Here is a 17,584-nt window from a genome sequence, read left to right on the forward strand (position 1 = left end):
AAGTGCCTATCCAGAATGCTGTGTTGTAAAGAATCTGGAGCCAAATCCTAGCTCAGCAGAAAAAATTTCCACAATTGATTAACAATATCTGTCATAGGGAGTAGCAGCACAAGGGCTACATAGATGCCATTCCTGATTTTGTATAGAATTGTGTATTAGAAGTATAGTTCCAGAGATAAGATCTAACAATTAGAGGCCAAAGATCAAATAACAGTTCTCACTACATTATGACTCTCCAAAAGGACATTTGATTCTAGGTTAAATCTCTTCAAATGCTCTCATACAACCTCACATTTCTCTAATCATGGAGGACAAATGTATTTGATAACAACTAAACAATAACACATTTTACTACTAAGGAATAACCTAGAGAACAGGAAGGAAAAGACTCAATTTATCTTTTTGTACAAAAGAAATGAATCCAAATTATAGCAATTTTGGAATGAACAATGAAACCATGGATATAATTCAAGTTACTCTTGCTTCCCAGGTGACACAGCGTGTTCTTCAACCTTGCCTTTGTCTCTTCAGACACGAGGATAATATTTCTAACTACATTTCAAATTAAAGGGAGCAGAGCACCTGACCTCGTGATCGACCAGCCTGACCAACATGGTGAAACCCCATCTCTACTAAAAATACAAGAATTAGCCAGGCGTGGTGGCACGTGCCTGTAATCCCAGCTACTCGGAAGGCTGAGGCAGGAGAATTGCTTGAATCCTGGAGGTGGAGGTTGCAGTGAGCAGAGATCATGCCACTGCACTCCAGCCTGGGTGACAGAGCAAGACTCTGTCTCAAAAAAAAAACAAAAAAACAAAACTGGGAGAGTCAACTAAGAAAAATAATGAATCTAAGTGATAAATATTCAAGAAATTCTCTAAATAAGAGATTTATTTACAATTTTAACATCTCAGGGTTCTTTTTAGGTTTCCAGGGGAAAAGAGCAGGATAACAGTGTGGAGACTGCTAAGTTGAGAATTTAAAACAAATGAGAACATAAGATTTTTAAAATAGCACTGTGAATGTAAAATTTTTATCAATCCTTTGCTCTCACTCTTCTAGACATATTGAGAAAATGTTAAATAGAAAAAATTAAGAAATTTTAATAAGATGTTTCAGATCTTTGAGTATGAAAAATATAACGAAAAAGCCTAATTTCAAAAAACTATTTGAGATCAAGGGACAATGGTGTGACCAATATGAAGGGTCAAGACTGAAATGTATTGTCTTTACTATCAAGAACTCTACTTTCAGTTTTTTCTCGGACAGTTAATTTCAGCTTCATAGAGATTTCTGACCAAATTAAGGAACACTGTTTTCCTGGGTTTGTTTTGGGTATATGTCATTATAGCTATGTTATTTCTTGTTGAAATTTATAATTGTGAGTTTTTTGTATTGTTTTAGTATTTAATGGTGTATAATGTGTTATTAAATCATATGTAGTTATGCCAAAAAAAAGAGAGCAGAGCAAATTAGTTAGCATAAATCTACAAGAATTATTGCTAAATCTGCTTTACATGTATTTGAAATCATTTTTTCTGTTCAGGTAATACTAATGCCTTAAAATGAGAAGTTCTGGCCAGGTGTGGTAGCTTACGCCTGTAATCCCAGCACTTTGGGAGGCAGAGGTGAATACCAAAAAAAAAAGAGAGCAGAGCAAATTAGTTAGCATAAATCTATAAGAAGTATTGCTAAATCTGCTTTACATGTATTTGAAATCATTTTTTCTGTTCAGGTAATACAAATGCTTTAAATGAGAAATTCTGGCCAGGCGTGGTAGCTTACGCCTGTAATCCCAGCACTTTGGGAGGCGGAGGTGAGTGGATTCCTTGAGCCTAGGAGTTCGAGACCAGCCTGGGCTACATGGTAATACCCCGTCTCTACAAAAAATGCAAAAAAAAAGTTAGCCAGGTGTGGTGATGCATGCCTGTAGTCCCAGCTACTCAGGAGGCTGAGATGGGAGGATCAGCTGAGCCCGGGAGATGGAGGCTGCAGTGAGCCATGATCATATCACTGTACTCCAGCCTGGTGACAGAGTGAGATCCTGTCTCAAAAAATATATGTATAAAATAAAAAATAAAATCAGAAGTGTTAGTGAAGCGCTAAGTCATGAAAAAATGCTCATACTTTTACCTCACCAAGTGATACATAGAACTTTTTCATAATTACAAGATTATCTTCTTCAGTGGCAGGAGGTGGTAGACTGGGTGGTTTTTTCACGATCCAGGGAGAAAAATTTGATCCTACTGTGAAATTCATGCCGGACTTGCTCCATCTTACTTGTGAGACCAATTTGGCTAACCTGCATTTTAGAAATCATACAAATTTAAAACAAGTTTCAAATATGGCAGAATTCAGGGAAAAAACCTAAAATTTTATTTTATGTATTCAAGCCAATCTCCTCTCCTCACTCTTGATGATGATTTTCTTTGGCTCTGCTAAAATTAATAGCTTATTCATAAAACTACTAATTAGTTAATAATTATTCATTTTAATTGATTTTGACTTAAAAATTGTTGTTCAGAGGTCAAATTTTAGGTTCTTACATGTTAAAAGTCAGGGAACATAAAGGAAAAACTTGGCTCTGGACTACAGCATTCTATGTTTTTCGCATCACACTAGTATTCATTGTTAAACGCCCTGCACCTAAATACCATTATCACCAATAGATAATTTTTAAAATATGGCTGGTTGGAGAGGCTCACGCCTGTAATCCCAGGTTTTGGGAGGCCAAGGCAGGAGGCTCTCTTGAAGCCAGGAGTTCGAGACCAGCCTGGGCAATATAGCAAGACCCTGACTCTACAAAGAATTTAAAAGATTTGCCACACATGGTGGCATACAGCTGTAGTCCTAGCAAATTGGGAGGCTAATATATATGTATTTAAAAATACATATATTGATGGGACTATAGTACCTGTATTCAAAGTAACAATCACTTTCCAGAAATGCTGGAAGTCTTTCTTTTTTGATCCACTTAATACCTTCTTCACGACTGAGACACTATGAGAAGAAAGAGAAAAAGAAAAAGAAGGTCAGAGAAAATCACTTTTAGGATGATTAACACCTAATAGTGAGAGCAATAATGACCTCCAGCTGTCAGCAGGAGCCCTACCCCTAGGTCTTCTATTTCCACTAGAGAGATCAATAAACCTGAGCCACAAATGTGAGGCACTTCTTGCCCCTGGTACGTTTTTAATTCTCTTAACAATCCTATATTAAATATATGTTATTTCAATTTCTACAGATTAACAAATCGAATCCAGAGAAGTTAAGTAACTTGTTGAAGGAGGGAGAATGAGGGGAAAAAAAGCCAATGCATCTCAGTATTTTCACAGTCATAAAATGGGTTAAAAATAATCACAAACAGAAAAAGAACCACCAAGAAAACTTGGTAAGGCCACCAAAGTCACTGCAGGCCCCTTGTTCTTCAAGTTTAAAAAGATGTTTTAACTATTTAACATCTCCAGGAGCTCTCTTACTGATACAAAAGTTAACAATGATAGTAGAGTGTTACAAATACCACAGTGTAGGCTTCTGTGGGAGCCTACAGAGACACTCAACTTAGGAGAGGTTTCCCACAGAACACGCACTTCACTCTTTGACCCGAAGCAAAGCTAGCTAGGTTGAGCAGGGAAGCAAAAGAGGAGACAAACCATAAGTGTAGCAGTATTAGGTCACAGGATGAGAGAGAGAAAGGTTGGAGAGGTAGAAAGGGTCATGATTGCAAATAGCCTTTTAAATAACATTAAGGAGTATAGATTTTATCTTGAGGTTGTGAGAGCAATACAGAATTACTGAAGAGTTACTGTTGTTCATCCTAAAATACTTACTCACTCTTGATTCTACTTTTTCTTGTATTCACTTTTTCTAGAATTCTAAATAATATCAGTACCTTGGACACAAAACATACGTTACTAATAAATAAAACAATCTCAGTGAGGTAAATGTATTTGCATTTATGTGGCTTCCATGGACAATCTAAGGTGATAGTTTTGCTATGATATTGCATAAGAGTTAACACATAGACCATTACAAACTCTAGTGAGGAAATTGAATGTCCATACAGTGTTGCCGACATCCAATGTGTTGATGCTCATGAGGGTGATGTGTGCTCATCATTGCTGATACGCGCAGAAGTCTTTAGGCATTCAGGATTGGAACATAAAATAGTTTCCTTCTAATCAGCAAAAAACAAAACAAAACAAAAACAAAAAAAAACATGTATTTGCCTTCACCAAACACTATCTTCTGCATAATGAAAGAATAGAAGAAAACCATGGAAATAGCCAGCACCTAATCAGCAGCACCTTGTTGACAGTCTCACTGCTTATCAGTGAGATCTGAAGGACATTTGGATCTTGTAGTTAGAAAGACTCTGCATAGGCTACACACTGACAAGCATGCAGGACTCCTGAACGCCCACTAGCGCTACATTCAATGTATCACAGAAAGATACCAAACTACATATAAAGATCCACATAAACCCTTAAAGAATTCTATAAGGTTGTCAAACTAGTCAGTTCATTCAAAACCAATTTGCTGAATATTCAGCTAGTAAACAGTTTACCTATAATTCATCCTCTTTTGAGTGTTTTTGTACCTATGTGACCTAAAAATAAAATGAATTAAAAAGTTTAAAAAGAATAAAATCAAAAATTGAAGAAAAGTCTTTAGCCAAGCTGAAAACAAAACTCTTCATGGTTTTAAAAGTAACTAAATACAAAGACCAAAAACACACAAGACAATCCTGATCAACCATAAAATAACTTAATAAATACTTATAAGAAACACAAAAAGAATCTATCTAAGGTGAAATTATTTAAACCTTAAAAAAATTTCTTTAAGTTGGTTAAGAAACAGAAAGGGATGACCAGAAGGTTAAGGGAAGATGGCTTTAGGTAAATCAATACAGAACCATTTCCAAATAGCCATACACAAGCTGTCTAAAATGCCTACAGAATTGGATTAATAAAAAATTATATTTAGATGTACAAGGCAAACAAAGCATGGTTATCAGCCATTGGTTAGATTTATTGAGGTATAAATTACATACAGTGAAATCCACCCTTTTTAATACAGTTCTACAAGTTTTGACAAATGCATATAATTATGTAACCAGGACTACAATCAAGATACAGAATAGTTCCAACACCCTCCAAATTTCCTCATGCCACTTTGTAGTCAGCAACTCCCTCCAACCCTAGGCTCTGGCAACCACTGATCTGTTCCATAGTTTTGCCTTTTCCAGAATGTCATGTAAATGGAATCAATATAGTATGTACTTTTGATTCTAGTATCTTTCATTCAGCATAAAGCATTTAAGATTTATCTATGTTCTTTCATGTATAAATACTTCATTCTTTTTTGTTGCTGAGTAATATTCCACTGTATGGATATACCACAGTTTGTTTATCCATTCCCCAGTTAAAGGAATCTGGATAACTTTCAGCTTTTGTGATCATGAATAAAGCAACTATAGACATTTACATGCAGGGTTTTTTTTGTTTTTTGTTTTTTGTGTTTTTTTTTTTGAGACGGAGTCTCGCTCTGTCACCCAGGCTGGAGGGCAGTGGCGTGATCTCGGCTCACTGCAAGTTCTGCCTCCCAAGTTCACGCCATTCTCCTGCCTCAGCCTGCCGAGTAGCTGGGACCACAGGCACCCACCACCATGCCCGGCTAATTTTTTTTGTATTTTTAGTAGAGACGGAGTTTCACCATGTTAGCCAGGATGGTCTCGATCTCCTGACCTCGTGATCCAGCCGTCTCGGCCTCTCAAAGTGCTGGGATTACAGGTGTGAGCCACCGCACCTGGCCGCATGCAGGTTTTTGTGTGAGTATAACTTTTCATTTCTTTTGGGTAATACTCGGGAGTAGGATAGATGGGCAGTGATATGGTATGGAGATTTGCCTCCTCCAAATCTCATACTGAATGTGATCCCGAATGCTGGAGGTAGGGCCTAGTGGGAGAGATGTCTTGGTCATGGGAGCGAATCCCTCATGAATGTCTTGGTGTCCTCCTCATGGTAATAAGTGAGTTCTCACTTTGTTAGTTCAGGTGAGACCTGGTTGTTTAAAGAGCCTGGTGCCCCCCTACTCTCTCCCTTGCTACCTCTCTTGCCATGTGATATGCCTGATCCCTCTTTGTCTTCCACCATGAGTGGGAGCTTCCTGAGGCCCTCACCAGAAGCAGATGCTAGTGCCATGCTTCTTATACAGTCTATAGAACCATAAGCCAAATAAACCTCTTTCTTTACAAATTACCTAGTTTTGAGTATTCCTTTATAGGAACACAAATGGACTATAGGTGGTATGGTATATGTTTAACTTGGAAAGAAGTGCCAAACTGTTTTCCAAAATGGAATTCTCACCAATGAGAATGGACTTTTGGGTTGCTTCCACTTTTTGGCTATTATGAATGATGCTGCTATGAACATTTGTATATAAGTTTTTGTGTGAACATAAGTTTTCAATACTCTTGAGTATATACCTAGAAGTGGCATTTCTGGGTAATTTGATAACTCTTGGGCTAACCTCTTAAGAACTGCCTAATATTTTCCAAAGTAGCTGTACTGTCTTACAATTGCAGCAGCAGTGTATGAAGGTTCTAATCACTTCAAATCCTCACAAACGTTTGTTATTATTTGCCCCTTTTTTTTTTAATCATAGCCATCCTGTTGGGTGTGAAGTAGTGTCCCACTGTGAATTTGATTCCATTTCCCTTATGACTAATGATGTTGAAAATCTTTTCATGTGCTTATTGTTTATCTTATTTGGAGAAATGTCTATTCTAAACCCTTTGCACATTTTTTAATTGGGTTATTTGTCTTTTTATTTTTGAGTTTTAAGAGTTATTTTTATAGTTTAGATACACATCCTTATAAAATATATGATTTGCAAATATTTTCTCTCATTCTGTGGGTTGTCTTTTTACTTTCTTGGTAGTGTCCTTTAGAGCGTGAAAGTTTTGCATTTTGATTTATCTTTTTTTCCTCGTGCATTTGGTGTCATATCTAACAAAACCAATGCATAATCCAAGGTTATGAAGATTTACACCTGTATTATCTTCTTAAATAGAATTATCTTTTTTGCATTGCTGGATTTAATTTGCTGATTTTTTGAGGATTTTTGTGGTCTGTGTTCATGAGTGATGTTAAGTTGTAGGTTTTTCTTTTCCTTCAAATTCCTTCATTTAGTTTTGGCATCAGTGTAATGCTCATCTCATTAAATGAATTAAAAATTGATTTCTTTTGTTTTTTGTATAAGTTTTTATAAATTCAAGTCTACTTCACTTCTAAGTGTTTGACAGAATTAACCAGTGAAGCCATCTGGGCCTGGAGTTGTCTTTGTGGCACGATTTTAAACTTGTGAATCCAACTTCTGTAATAGACGTAGGACTATTCAGATTATCTATATCCCCTTCAGTGACCATTGATAATTTGTGCCTTTTAAGAAATATGTGGGCCGGGCACGGTGGTTCATGCCTGTAATCCCAGCACTTTGGGAGGCTGAGGCAGGTGGATCACTTGAGGCCAGGAGTTCGAGAGCAGCCTGGCCAACATGGCAAAACCCCATCTCTACTAAAAATGGAAAAATTATCTGTGCATGGTGGCATATGCCTGTAATCTCAGCTACCTGGAAGGCTGAGGCAGGAGAATCGCTTGAACCTGGGAGGCAGAGTGCAGTGAGCTGAGATCGCCCCACTGCACTCCAGCCAGGGCATCAGAGCGAGACCCTGTCTCAAAAAAAAAAAAAAAAAAAAAAAAAAAAAAGTCTATTTCATTTAAATTCCATGAGCTTATAGACATAAAGTTGTTTGTAAAATTCTCTTATTTTTTTTTAACTGCCTGTAAAATTTGTAATGACATCCCCTTTTCATTTCTGATATTGGGCATGTATATCTTCTCTCTCTTTTTATTCATCATTCTGGCTAAAAGGTTATCAATTTCATTGATTTTTTTCAAAAAACAAGGCTTTATTTTCATGGATTTTTCTCTCTTGTTTTTCTGTTTTCAATTTCATTGATTCTGTTCTTTATTTCTTTATTTTTGGTTTAATTTTAACTTAATTTTTCCAGTTTCTCATAGTGACAAGTAGATCGTAGATTTATTTAGTCTTCTCTATTATAAGCACTTAATGGTACAAATTTCCCTGTAAAGACCAATTTAGTTGCATCCCACAAATTTTGATATATTATGCTTTAGTTTTTATTCAATTCAACATAATTTTTAATTTCCCTTGGGACTTAGTCTTTGACCTATGAATTATTTAGGAGTATGTTATGTAATTAAGTATTTAAAGATTTTGTTACCGATTTATAGTTTAATTCTGAAGTGGTCTGAGAACATAGTTGGCAAGATTTCAAATCTTTTAAGTTTGCTGAAATTTATTTTATGGCCCAAAATATGGTCTATTTTGGTAAATATTCCCAGTTCACTAGAGAAAAAAATGTATACTTTACTGTTGTGGGATAAAGTGTTCTGTAAAGATCAATTAGATTTACTTGGTTGCTATGTTTTTCAGAACTTCCATTTCCTTACTGATCTGCTATCTTTTCTATCAGTTACTGAGAGAGCAGTGCTTTAGTCTCCAACTATAACTATAAATTTATCTATTTCTCCTTTCATTTCTATCAGCTTTTGCATCATGTACTCTGAACCTCTGTTGTTCGGTGCATACATATTATGAGTTGTTAAGCTTTCTTGGTGAATTGACCCTCCCCCCTTTATCATTATGTAATGTTCCTCTTTATCCATAGTAAGATTCCTTGTTCTGAGGGCTGCTTTGCCAGATATCAATATAGTCACTCCAGCTTTCCTTTAATTCATAATTGCATAGTATACCTTTTAATATCCTTTTTACTTCTAACCTATTTATGTCTCATTTTTAAGGTTAGTTTCTTGTAGACAGCAAATAATTGGGATTTTTTAAAAAAATCATCCCTGACTCTGGCTTTTACTTGGGGTGCTTAGGCCATTTAAATATCATGTAATTATTGATGTATATTATTATTATCATTATTTTTAGAGATGAGGCCTCACTCTGTCACCCAGGCTGGAGTGCAGTGGCACCATCATAGCTTACTGCAGCCTCAAACTCCTGGGCTCAAGTGATCCTCCTGCCTCAGCCTCCCAAAGCTCTGGAATCAAACGAATGAGACATCATGACAACTCAATATGATTAATTATATTATATTATTAATCATATATATTATATGATTAATGTGATACTAATTATTGATATGGTTTGTTTAAAATCACTACTACCATTTTCCTAGTTGTTTTATTCTTTATGTGTCCCATATGTTCTTTGTCTGTTTTTTCCTCATTTTCTGTCTGCTTTCCATTTAGTACTTTTTAATTCCTTTGATCTCCACTATTGTTTTTATTTTTATTTATTTTTATTTTATTTTTGAAACAGGGTCTCACTCTGTTGTCTAGACTGGAATGCAGTGGTGTGATCACAGCTCACTGCAGCCTTAACCTCTCCAGGCTTAGGTGATCCTCCTACCTCAGCCTCCTGGGTAGCTGGGACTACAAGTGTATGCCACCATGCCTGGCTAATTTTTGTATTTTTTGTAGAGATAGTGTTTCGCCATGTTGCCCAGACTGGTCTCTAACTGCTGAGCTCAGGCAATCCAACTGCCTTGGCTTCCCAAAGTGCTGGGATTATAGGTGTGAGCCATTGCAGCTGGCCTGTTCTCATTACTTATGCCTCTTTCTAAAAACTTCTAAATTGCTGCTCTAGTTTTATAATAGACATGCTTAATTAATCAGTCTATCTTCAAATATATCAAATAAGATCATCCAGATCTTTTTGAGAAACTTGTGTCAAAGCACATAACTCAAGAATCTCCTAAATAGCTTTTGTTTAACAATAAATAAATAGGCTATAAAGACCTCCATACAATCAAAAATTTCTATTCACTGAAGGAATTGAATAAAACAATAAATATTGTCCCACCTAGTAAAAAAATTTTAAACTAACAATTATATAGTACTGTGTAGCGCAGAATATATGTCCTTGTTCTGGCTTCGAAACAATGTTGTAACATGGTTATTACTATTAGCATTTAGTTTGATGAAAGTTAAAGATAGAAACTATTAGCATTTAGTTTGATGAAAGTTAAAGATAGAGACTATTTGATGAAAGTTAAAGATAGAAACTATTTGAATTCAGTAACAGAAGAATTGAAGAACTTTCAGGCTAGAGTAGATCTATGTCTTAAATGTTAGACATACTTTAGCCTGGTTATACTAGACATTTTGAATCAATGTGAAATAGTATTGTTAAACATTCATTATTATTTTCATTTCATCCACACAAGAAACCTAAGTAGTAGGTAGTAAAGGCATCATTTGACAGATGATGAAAATCAGATTCATCAAAGTGACTTGTACACAGAGTCAGTAAGCAGAGGAGCCAATATTAGAACCCAGGTTTTCCAACCTCATGCTAAAGAGACAAAATCCAGAAGTTGAAAATGAAATTTAAGGCCAGGGAGGTCAGAGCCACACAATGCAACTTGAGGGTCAGAAGTCTCAATTCCCAACTGCTTGATAGGATTGGTTCAAAACCCAAATGAAATACATTGCCTATATATCCACATTTTCAATAATGCATCAAAATTATAAAGGATACTTCTATTTATATGACTCAAAACTAACCTAATATTCAAATATTCAAGGTAAATTATATGAATCTTCTCAAATTGATAAGTGAACATCAACAAAACTGCTGAACTGGCCATTGGATTTGAAAAGTGCTTAACAAATACTATGTGTACGTACAACACAAGTTAATAAATGTAGCTACACTTCAAAAAGGGAAGCCTAAGTAAACTCATGTTAATTTCACCAAATGCTTTATCTATCTAACAAGATAAAACAGTATACTTTCTTACCATAATATTGTAGTTCACATTAATGGTCTCATCTTCATCGGGGGCATTCATTTGAACAGGTTTAACCTCATTCTTTCCTTTCCTTACAACATCATAAATGGGATTTCGAGGTTGCTGGTTTTGTAGAATTTTTTTCAGTTGTTTTTCCAGAAGTTGTGGAGCATCATTAGCTACTTCAAAAACTCCATAATCTGCATTAAATCTAATTGCCTCCGAAAAGGTCTGCAATATAAATTTGTGGAAATTAAAACATTTTTTAAACCTGGAAAATCATGGTCTCTAAGAAGACTTGTGGTTTGCATACATGCATGCATACCTCACAGAGTTCTGTGTTTTTAATCATTCCCTCTTCCTTTTTAGGAGCTAGGAAATCCCTTGGGTAGAGGTCAGGGAACCCACTAAACTCTTCCTTGCCAATGCACTTATGCCACGAGAAAGTGTCAGGGTATGCTATGGCAGAAATTCCCTTTGTATAAACATCTTAAGTCTGTGATTATTTGAAACTGGAGAGAAATATATACCTGGCTCTACAAAGCAATGTTATTCTCTTAGAAGGGGGTGGATCACTAGGGAAGAATGAGTAAAGGAAGAAATAATGCTCCCATTGTCTTTCATCCTTAGGAGCCATGAAGGCTAACAATCTCCCTTGTCCAAAAGGAGAAATTTAAGTACAATATGTTCTTCAGTTAAGACTATTTCAACACCATCCTTTGCACTGTGACAAAAAAAGAGAGAAGAAAATAACATTTCTGAGGTTTTTATCAGTAATTCTAAATGCTACCAACTTTTATTTAAAGCCAGTCAGTTGATATACAATAGTCAGGAGTCTTGAGTTTGAATGCTAGCTTGCCAATAAGTACCTCTGTGACTCTAGGTAAATCACTGAACATCTTTGGGGCCTCCACTTCCGTGAGAAGTAAATGGTGAATTGGCCATGTCTTTTCCCATTTGTCTTCCAAATCTAGAATCAGGTCCCTTTTTCAGAATATTCATTTATTTTAGGGTGCCTTCAGTGAACTGACTACTCATGTAGATTAACTTATACATGCTTAGGCGAGTGGTATAAGAAATTAAATTCTTCCCCTTGGATCAGTAAGTGTTCTAAGTAGAACATTAATTCAAGTTTTACTAAGGGATTGCTAGATATACTATAGTCATAATTTAAAAAGTGTCAGAATTTCACAGTAAAATTGGAACTAGAAGTATGTGTATGTGTGTGTGTGTGTGTGTGTGTGTATATATATATATTTAAATTTTAATGTCTCATAATATCGCATCTCTAAGGTCTGACTGTCTCCCCTTCTGAGGAATTTAAAGTACATGGATGATACAGTTCAAGACGAATGTCAGTCCACAGTCTCAAAAGCCTTAGGACTAAGAGTTTCTCCCAAAATGATAAGTATTGCTCAATGAGTAAGAAAGAATTAGCCATAAATTACATATAAAATTTCTTCAATAGATACATTTCATTAGTTGCCCACTGCATCTGTCTTTCAAACATGGGATTCAAACAGGCACCATTTACCTAAATGACATAAATACCATCCCTAAACTATGCTATCACTTAGCTAAAGAGAAAAAAGAGTCTGCTGATATCGCAGATTAGATTTATCTGGAGATAGGAAATTAATTAAACTTGGTAGAGAATGACATCAAATATTAATGGGGGTAGGAGAAATTAAGCTGTATAAAGTGAAAGACCATCTGGAAAACATTTCTTCTAGTTCTGAGTATCCATGGAACAAGAGAAAAAGTTTGACTTTTATTGTTTTCTTTTTTTTTTTTTTTTTTTTTTTTGCCTCCTACCCTCTGACCTGGTAGCCAGAGGAACAGAAAGCTGTGATAATCCAAAGCAAAGAATGTTAACTAGTTAGTTCAATGGATAAATAAAACATTTCCTACTAATCAAGTAAGAAGTGCTCAAGTAAAAAAATTAGGAGGGGCTATTGATACTCCAAGACCCTAGTAATCAATCTTACTTAGTAGTAGTGAGTAGTTAACGTATAGTTGGCAGAAATAACGAAGATGATAAGGACTATTTACTGAATGTCTATCATGTGATAGGTGTGTGATGGACACTTTATTTTTTTTCTTTCCAACTTTTATTTTAGGTTTAAGGGGTACATGTGCAGGTTTGTTACATGGGTAAATTGCATGTTGCAGGGGTTTGGTGTACAGATAATTTTGTCACCCAGGTAAGCAGCATAACACTCAATAGGTAGTTTTTCAATCTTCACCCTCCTTCCACTCTCCATCCTCAAGTAGGCCCCTACAATAGTAGGTCTATTGCTCCCTTCGTGTCCATGTGTGCTCAATGTTTAGCTCCTACAGATAAGTGAGAACATGTGGTATTTGGTTTTCTGTTCCTGCATTAATTCCCTTGGGTTAAAGGTCGTGATGGACACTTTAAAAGCCCTCTCTTGAATCCTTCCACATTCCTGACATAGCTCTTTACAAAAAACTGATGGTAGGGATGGCTAAGTGGTGGTCCATGGACTCAGAGCTATAAAGTGCTAGACAATCAGGGTTATGGAAACAAGTCTGTCTGGTCCCAAAGACAGAACATTTCCTCTTTAATACACTGCCTCACATATGACAAAACTAGTGTGTACTGACCACTTCTCTACACCAAGTACTTTGCCAAGCAATAATCCTATGAAGTTAGGGTAGCTGTGATTCAAACAAAGCGTTTTGATTCCAAAGCCTATACTCTTATCTACCCTGGTTTTACTAGTAAAGGCACAGAGGCATGAAGCAACATGGTGTATGTGGGTAACTCTATGCAGCTGGATTAGAACAAGAATAGCCGTAGTTGGAATAGTTTAAGGAACAAAGAAAAAAGACTTGAAGTAGATAACATAGTATAACCAGATCATGAAAGGCTTTGCATGCCATTTTAAGAAGTACGGGCTTTATCTTAACCCCCTAGGAAACAGGGAGGCACATGAACACCCTAAGTAGGAAAGTAAATACTTACTTCTAATTTGTGTTTTAGAAAGGTTCTGGAGCAGTCTGGAAGATGTAATGGTTGCTTGCCAGCTCATGAGCTGGTGGGGTTGGCTGCTCACATTACAGAAGCAGAACCATCACCACACTCTGGGGAGACTGGCTGTTATCTCAGAGCTACTGCTATCACATCGTGACCAGGTTTTATGTAAAAATTACTAACTCTCTGGATGGGATGCTGTCCCCGTCACATGCAGAGGCCAGGGCAGTATTTAAAGCAGGTAGTTAACAATTACTTTTGGTTTTTTTTGAGACTGAGTCTTGCTCTGTCCTCAGGCTGGAGTGCAGTGGCGTGATCTCGGCTCACTGCAACCTCTGCCTCCTGGGTTCAAGTGATTCTCTTGCCTCAACCTCCTGAGTAGCTCGGACTACAGTCACACACCACCATGCCAAGCTAATTTTTGTATTTTTAGTAGAAATGGGGTTTCACCATGTTGGCCAGGATGGTCTCAATCTCTTGACCTCGTGATCCACCCACCTTGGCCTCTCAAAGTGCTGGGATTACAGGCATAAGCCACTGTGCCCAGCCAACAATTACTTTTATATTTAACATAAAAAGCAAAACTACAGCTGAGAAAGCCTAAATGAACTCTTCATGGCTTTACAGCAAGTCCCCTAATGAGCTTACAACACAACTCTGGAGTTATGACTATGCAATTGCTTTAAACCTAGAACTGACCGCGTAATTTCTTTTCTTTTTTTTTTTTTTGTTTTTTGTTTTTTGTTTTTTCTGAGACAGAGTCTTGCTCTGTCGCCAGGCTGGATGGAGTGCAGTGGCGCGATCTTGGCTCACTGCAACCTCCGCCTCCCGAGTTCAAGGGATTCTCCTGCCTCAGCCTCCCAAGTAGCTGGGCGCCACGACGCCCAACTAATTTTTCTATTTTTTAGTAGAGACGGGGTTTCACCATGTTGGCCAGGATGGTCTTGATCTCTTGACCTCATGATCCATCCACCTTGGCCTCCCAAAGTGCTGGGATTACAGGCGTGAGCCACCACGCCCGGCCACATAATTTTAGTTAAGGCTTACTGTGGATGCTGTGGACTGGCTCACTCAGGATCCATTCCAACCTCCTAAAATGCAAAGCCTGGAAAAGTAAAAACTTTATTTCTCAGACTCCCTACAGCTATGATTTCATGTGTGATTTAGGTTGTGCTACTTGTATGCACTTACAAAAATACTTGAATTCTGAATGGACCTAGTAGGGAAAAAGGCAGTGTATCCATTCTGAGGAAGAAAGTGTATGTAAACATAAAAGTGAGGAGAGGAACTGGTCAAAAAGAAGTACTTTACAGAAACAGCACAGTAAAAACAACAAAAGGAAAATTGGAATTATGTTTATAATAAAATGGCATGCAATGTTTCTATTTATTATAAAAAAAGAAATGTGAATGTATATGTAAAAATGTTTATACTTTTTAAACTTAAGAATTTCTTTCTATGGAATTAATTATAATAGAACAGAGATCTTTCCGGGGTAAATAAGTGTTTTTGTATTTGAAAAGCCACGCATTAGCTTAGATCCTGGAAGGTCCTTAAAAGCACTATGATTCTAAGATGATAAAAGTGGCAAACAACTGTTTCAAAGCTTCTCTCAATAATTCATTTTACCAATAGCAAAATGTTTGAATTACCAAGTGCCAATTATTGCCCTAAACCTAGAGGATACAAAGATGAATAAAACATTATTTCTGCCCTTGAAGGAACAAGTACATGATCTTTCATTTTTGTCTATGATAAAGAGTAAACAAAATACCGAAATAAATTAAAACTTGTGTAAATGCAAATGCCAAGGGCAAATATGTCCCCAGTGACAAGGGTAGTAATACTAGAATATTATGTCTGGTCTGGTTATCACACTTTAAAAGGGATTTGGCTAAACTAGAAACTATCCAGAGAAAGATAAGCAGAATGATTAAAAATGGAAGAAATGTTGGGCAAATCACTTTGCCTTTCTGAGACATATCAGTAAAAAGAAGTTGTAACTAGATAAACCCAAGGTGCTTTCCATGTTTGATACTCCATCGGTCCATGATGGACGTTCCAGGAAAAAAGTCTATATCTTCTGTTCTTTAGTAAGATCACTCAGCCCCACTATTCCTTTGTTAGGTCATTCATTTATTCAATAAGTATTTAATTATTATTATCATAATATCCTATTTAATATATTGAGTGAGCCAATACAGGGCATCCTCCACAAGGCCCCAAATGAAATGAAAAAGACACAGATCCTGCCTCAGAGCACACAGTATCCAGGAGAGGAAGACAGATAAGTAAATATAAATAGGCAATAAAGACCCACCCTATGAGGGGAAGGGATATGAAAGTCAGCACATAAGGTGAAATCATATTTAGTCAAGATTATCCCTTGAAATCTTGAAAACATCCATAAAGTTGTCTTCAACAATGTTCTCAAAAAGTTCATGAGTCAGTTGTTCCTCTGGATTGAAATGGGTCACTGATTCTTCAGTCAGGGACTGGATGAAGGGATGGACTTGTGTTTAAAGCTCACACTGTACACAAAATATGTATGTTTAACACTAGAATCACCCTTAGCATGATGATATGACAACATACTGTAAGAGGCAGGAAGGATGACACTCATTGATGGAATGGCAGTTTCTCATCTTCCAACTCACACCCTCTCCAGGGCACAGACACATAGATTGGTACAACAGACAAAATCATTGTGACTCTTTAAATCACTCTTCATGTCACTCTTTAAACCTCACTCTCTCTGCAGAACATGAGTAGCTCAATTTGAATAAGAATGGATGTATATTGAACTCCAGTTTAACACAGAACAAGCACAATAGAAGAACGTACAAAGTAATGTGATGGCACAGAAGGATTCATTAACTATTAATATATTCTGGAAATTAAGGAAGATGTATAGGGAAAGTGGGCTGCTAGAGTTGAATTTTAAGAATGAACAGGCAATGTCAGGTAGACAAGGGAGAAGAGGTGAATTCACAAAAGTAATAGCCAATGCATCAAGATAAAGGAGCATGACACCTACCATGTACCCACAAAAATTAAAAATAAAAGATACAAGAGCACAAAATAATAGGTTACATTTGGTGAACTGCAAGCAGTGAGACATATTCAACTTTAATATTTTAAGGGAGAATAGCAGAAATAAGACTGGAGAGAAAGGATGAATTCGTTGAGGACATACTATCATATGCTGTAACTCTCAACTTACACTGTTGAACCAATGATTCTCATAGGGTGGTTCCTAGATCAGCAATATCACCATCACCTGAGATCCTGTTAGAAATGCAAATTCCCTCCTAAGCAAATTAACACAGGAACAGAAAACCAAACACCATATGTTTTCACTTATAAGTGGGAACTAAACATTGAGTGCTCATGGACATAAATGGCAACAATAGACACTGGGGACAACTAGATGGGAGAGGGAAGGATGGAGATAAGGGCTGAAAAACTACTGGGTACTATGCTCAGTACCTAGGTGAAGGGATCATTCATATCCTAAGGCTCAGCATGACGCAATATACCCAGGTAACAAACCTGCACATGTACACCCCTGAATCTAAAATAAAAGTTGAAAAGAAAAAAAGATAAGCAACTTATCGGTCCCCTCCGTATAACAAAATCTCTGGGGAAGGAGCTCAGCACTCTGAGTTTTAACAAGCCCTCTGATCATTCTAACGCAC

The 17,584-nt window shown here is 36.7% G+C and overlaps 1 protein-coding gene across 8 annotated transcripts in view; it reads right to left on the reverse strand.

Annotated features, from left to right (window-relative positions):
- The window catches only part of RGS22 (regulator of G protein signaling 22), a 146,719-nt gene that overhangs the window by 109,001 nt on the left and 20,134 nt on the right, over window positions 1-17,584 (reverse strand). For 5 of the 8 annotated variants that reach the window (XM_055116777.2, XM_055116780.2, XM_055116779.2 and 2 more), the window contains 3 exons: window positions 10,901-11,122; window positions 2,915-3,000; window positions 2,134-2,302 (listed from right to left, as the gene is read on the reverse strand). In XM_055116777.2, the coding sequence (XP_054972752.1) occupies window positions 2,134-2,302; window positions 2,915-3,000; window positions 10,901-11,122 (477 nt within the window). The remainder of the gene's footprint in view (window positions 1-2,133; window positions 2,303-2,914; window positions 3,001-10,900; window positions 11,123-17,584) is intronic. The other 3 variants (XM_055116778.2, XM_055116781.2, XM_003821703.5) reach the window with 1 other exon arrangement.

The sequence above is a fragment of the Pan paniscus genome, chromosome 7 (assembly GCF_029289425.2).
Source record: "Pan paniscus chromosome 7, NHGRI_mPanPan1-v2.0_pri, whole genome shotgun sequence".
Taxonomy (NCBI): domain Eukaryota; kingdom Metazoa; phylum Chordata; class Mammalia; order Primates; family Hominidae; genus Pan; species Pan paniscus.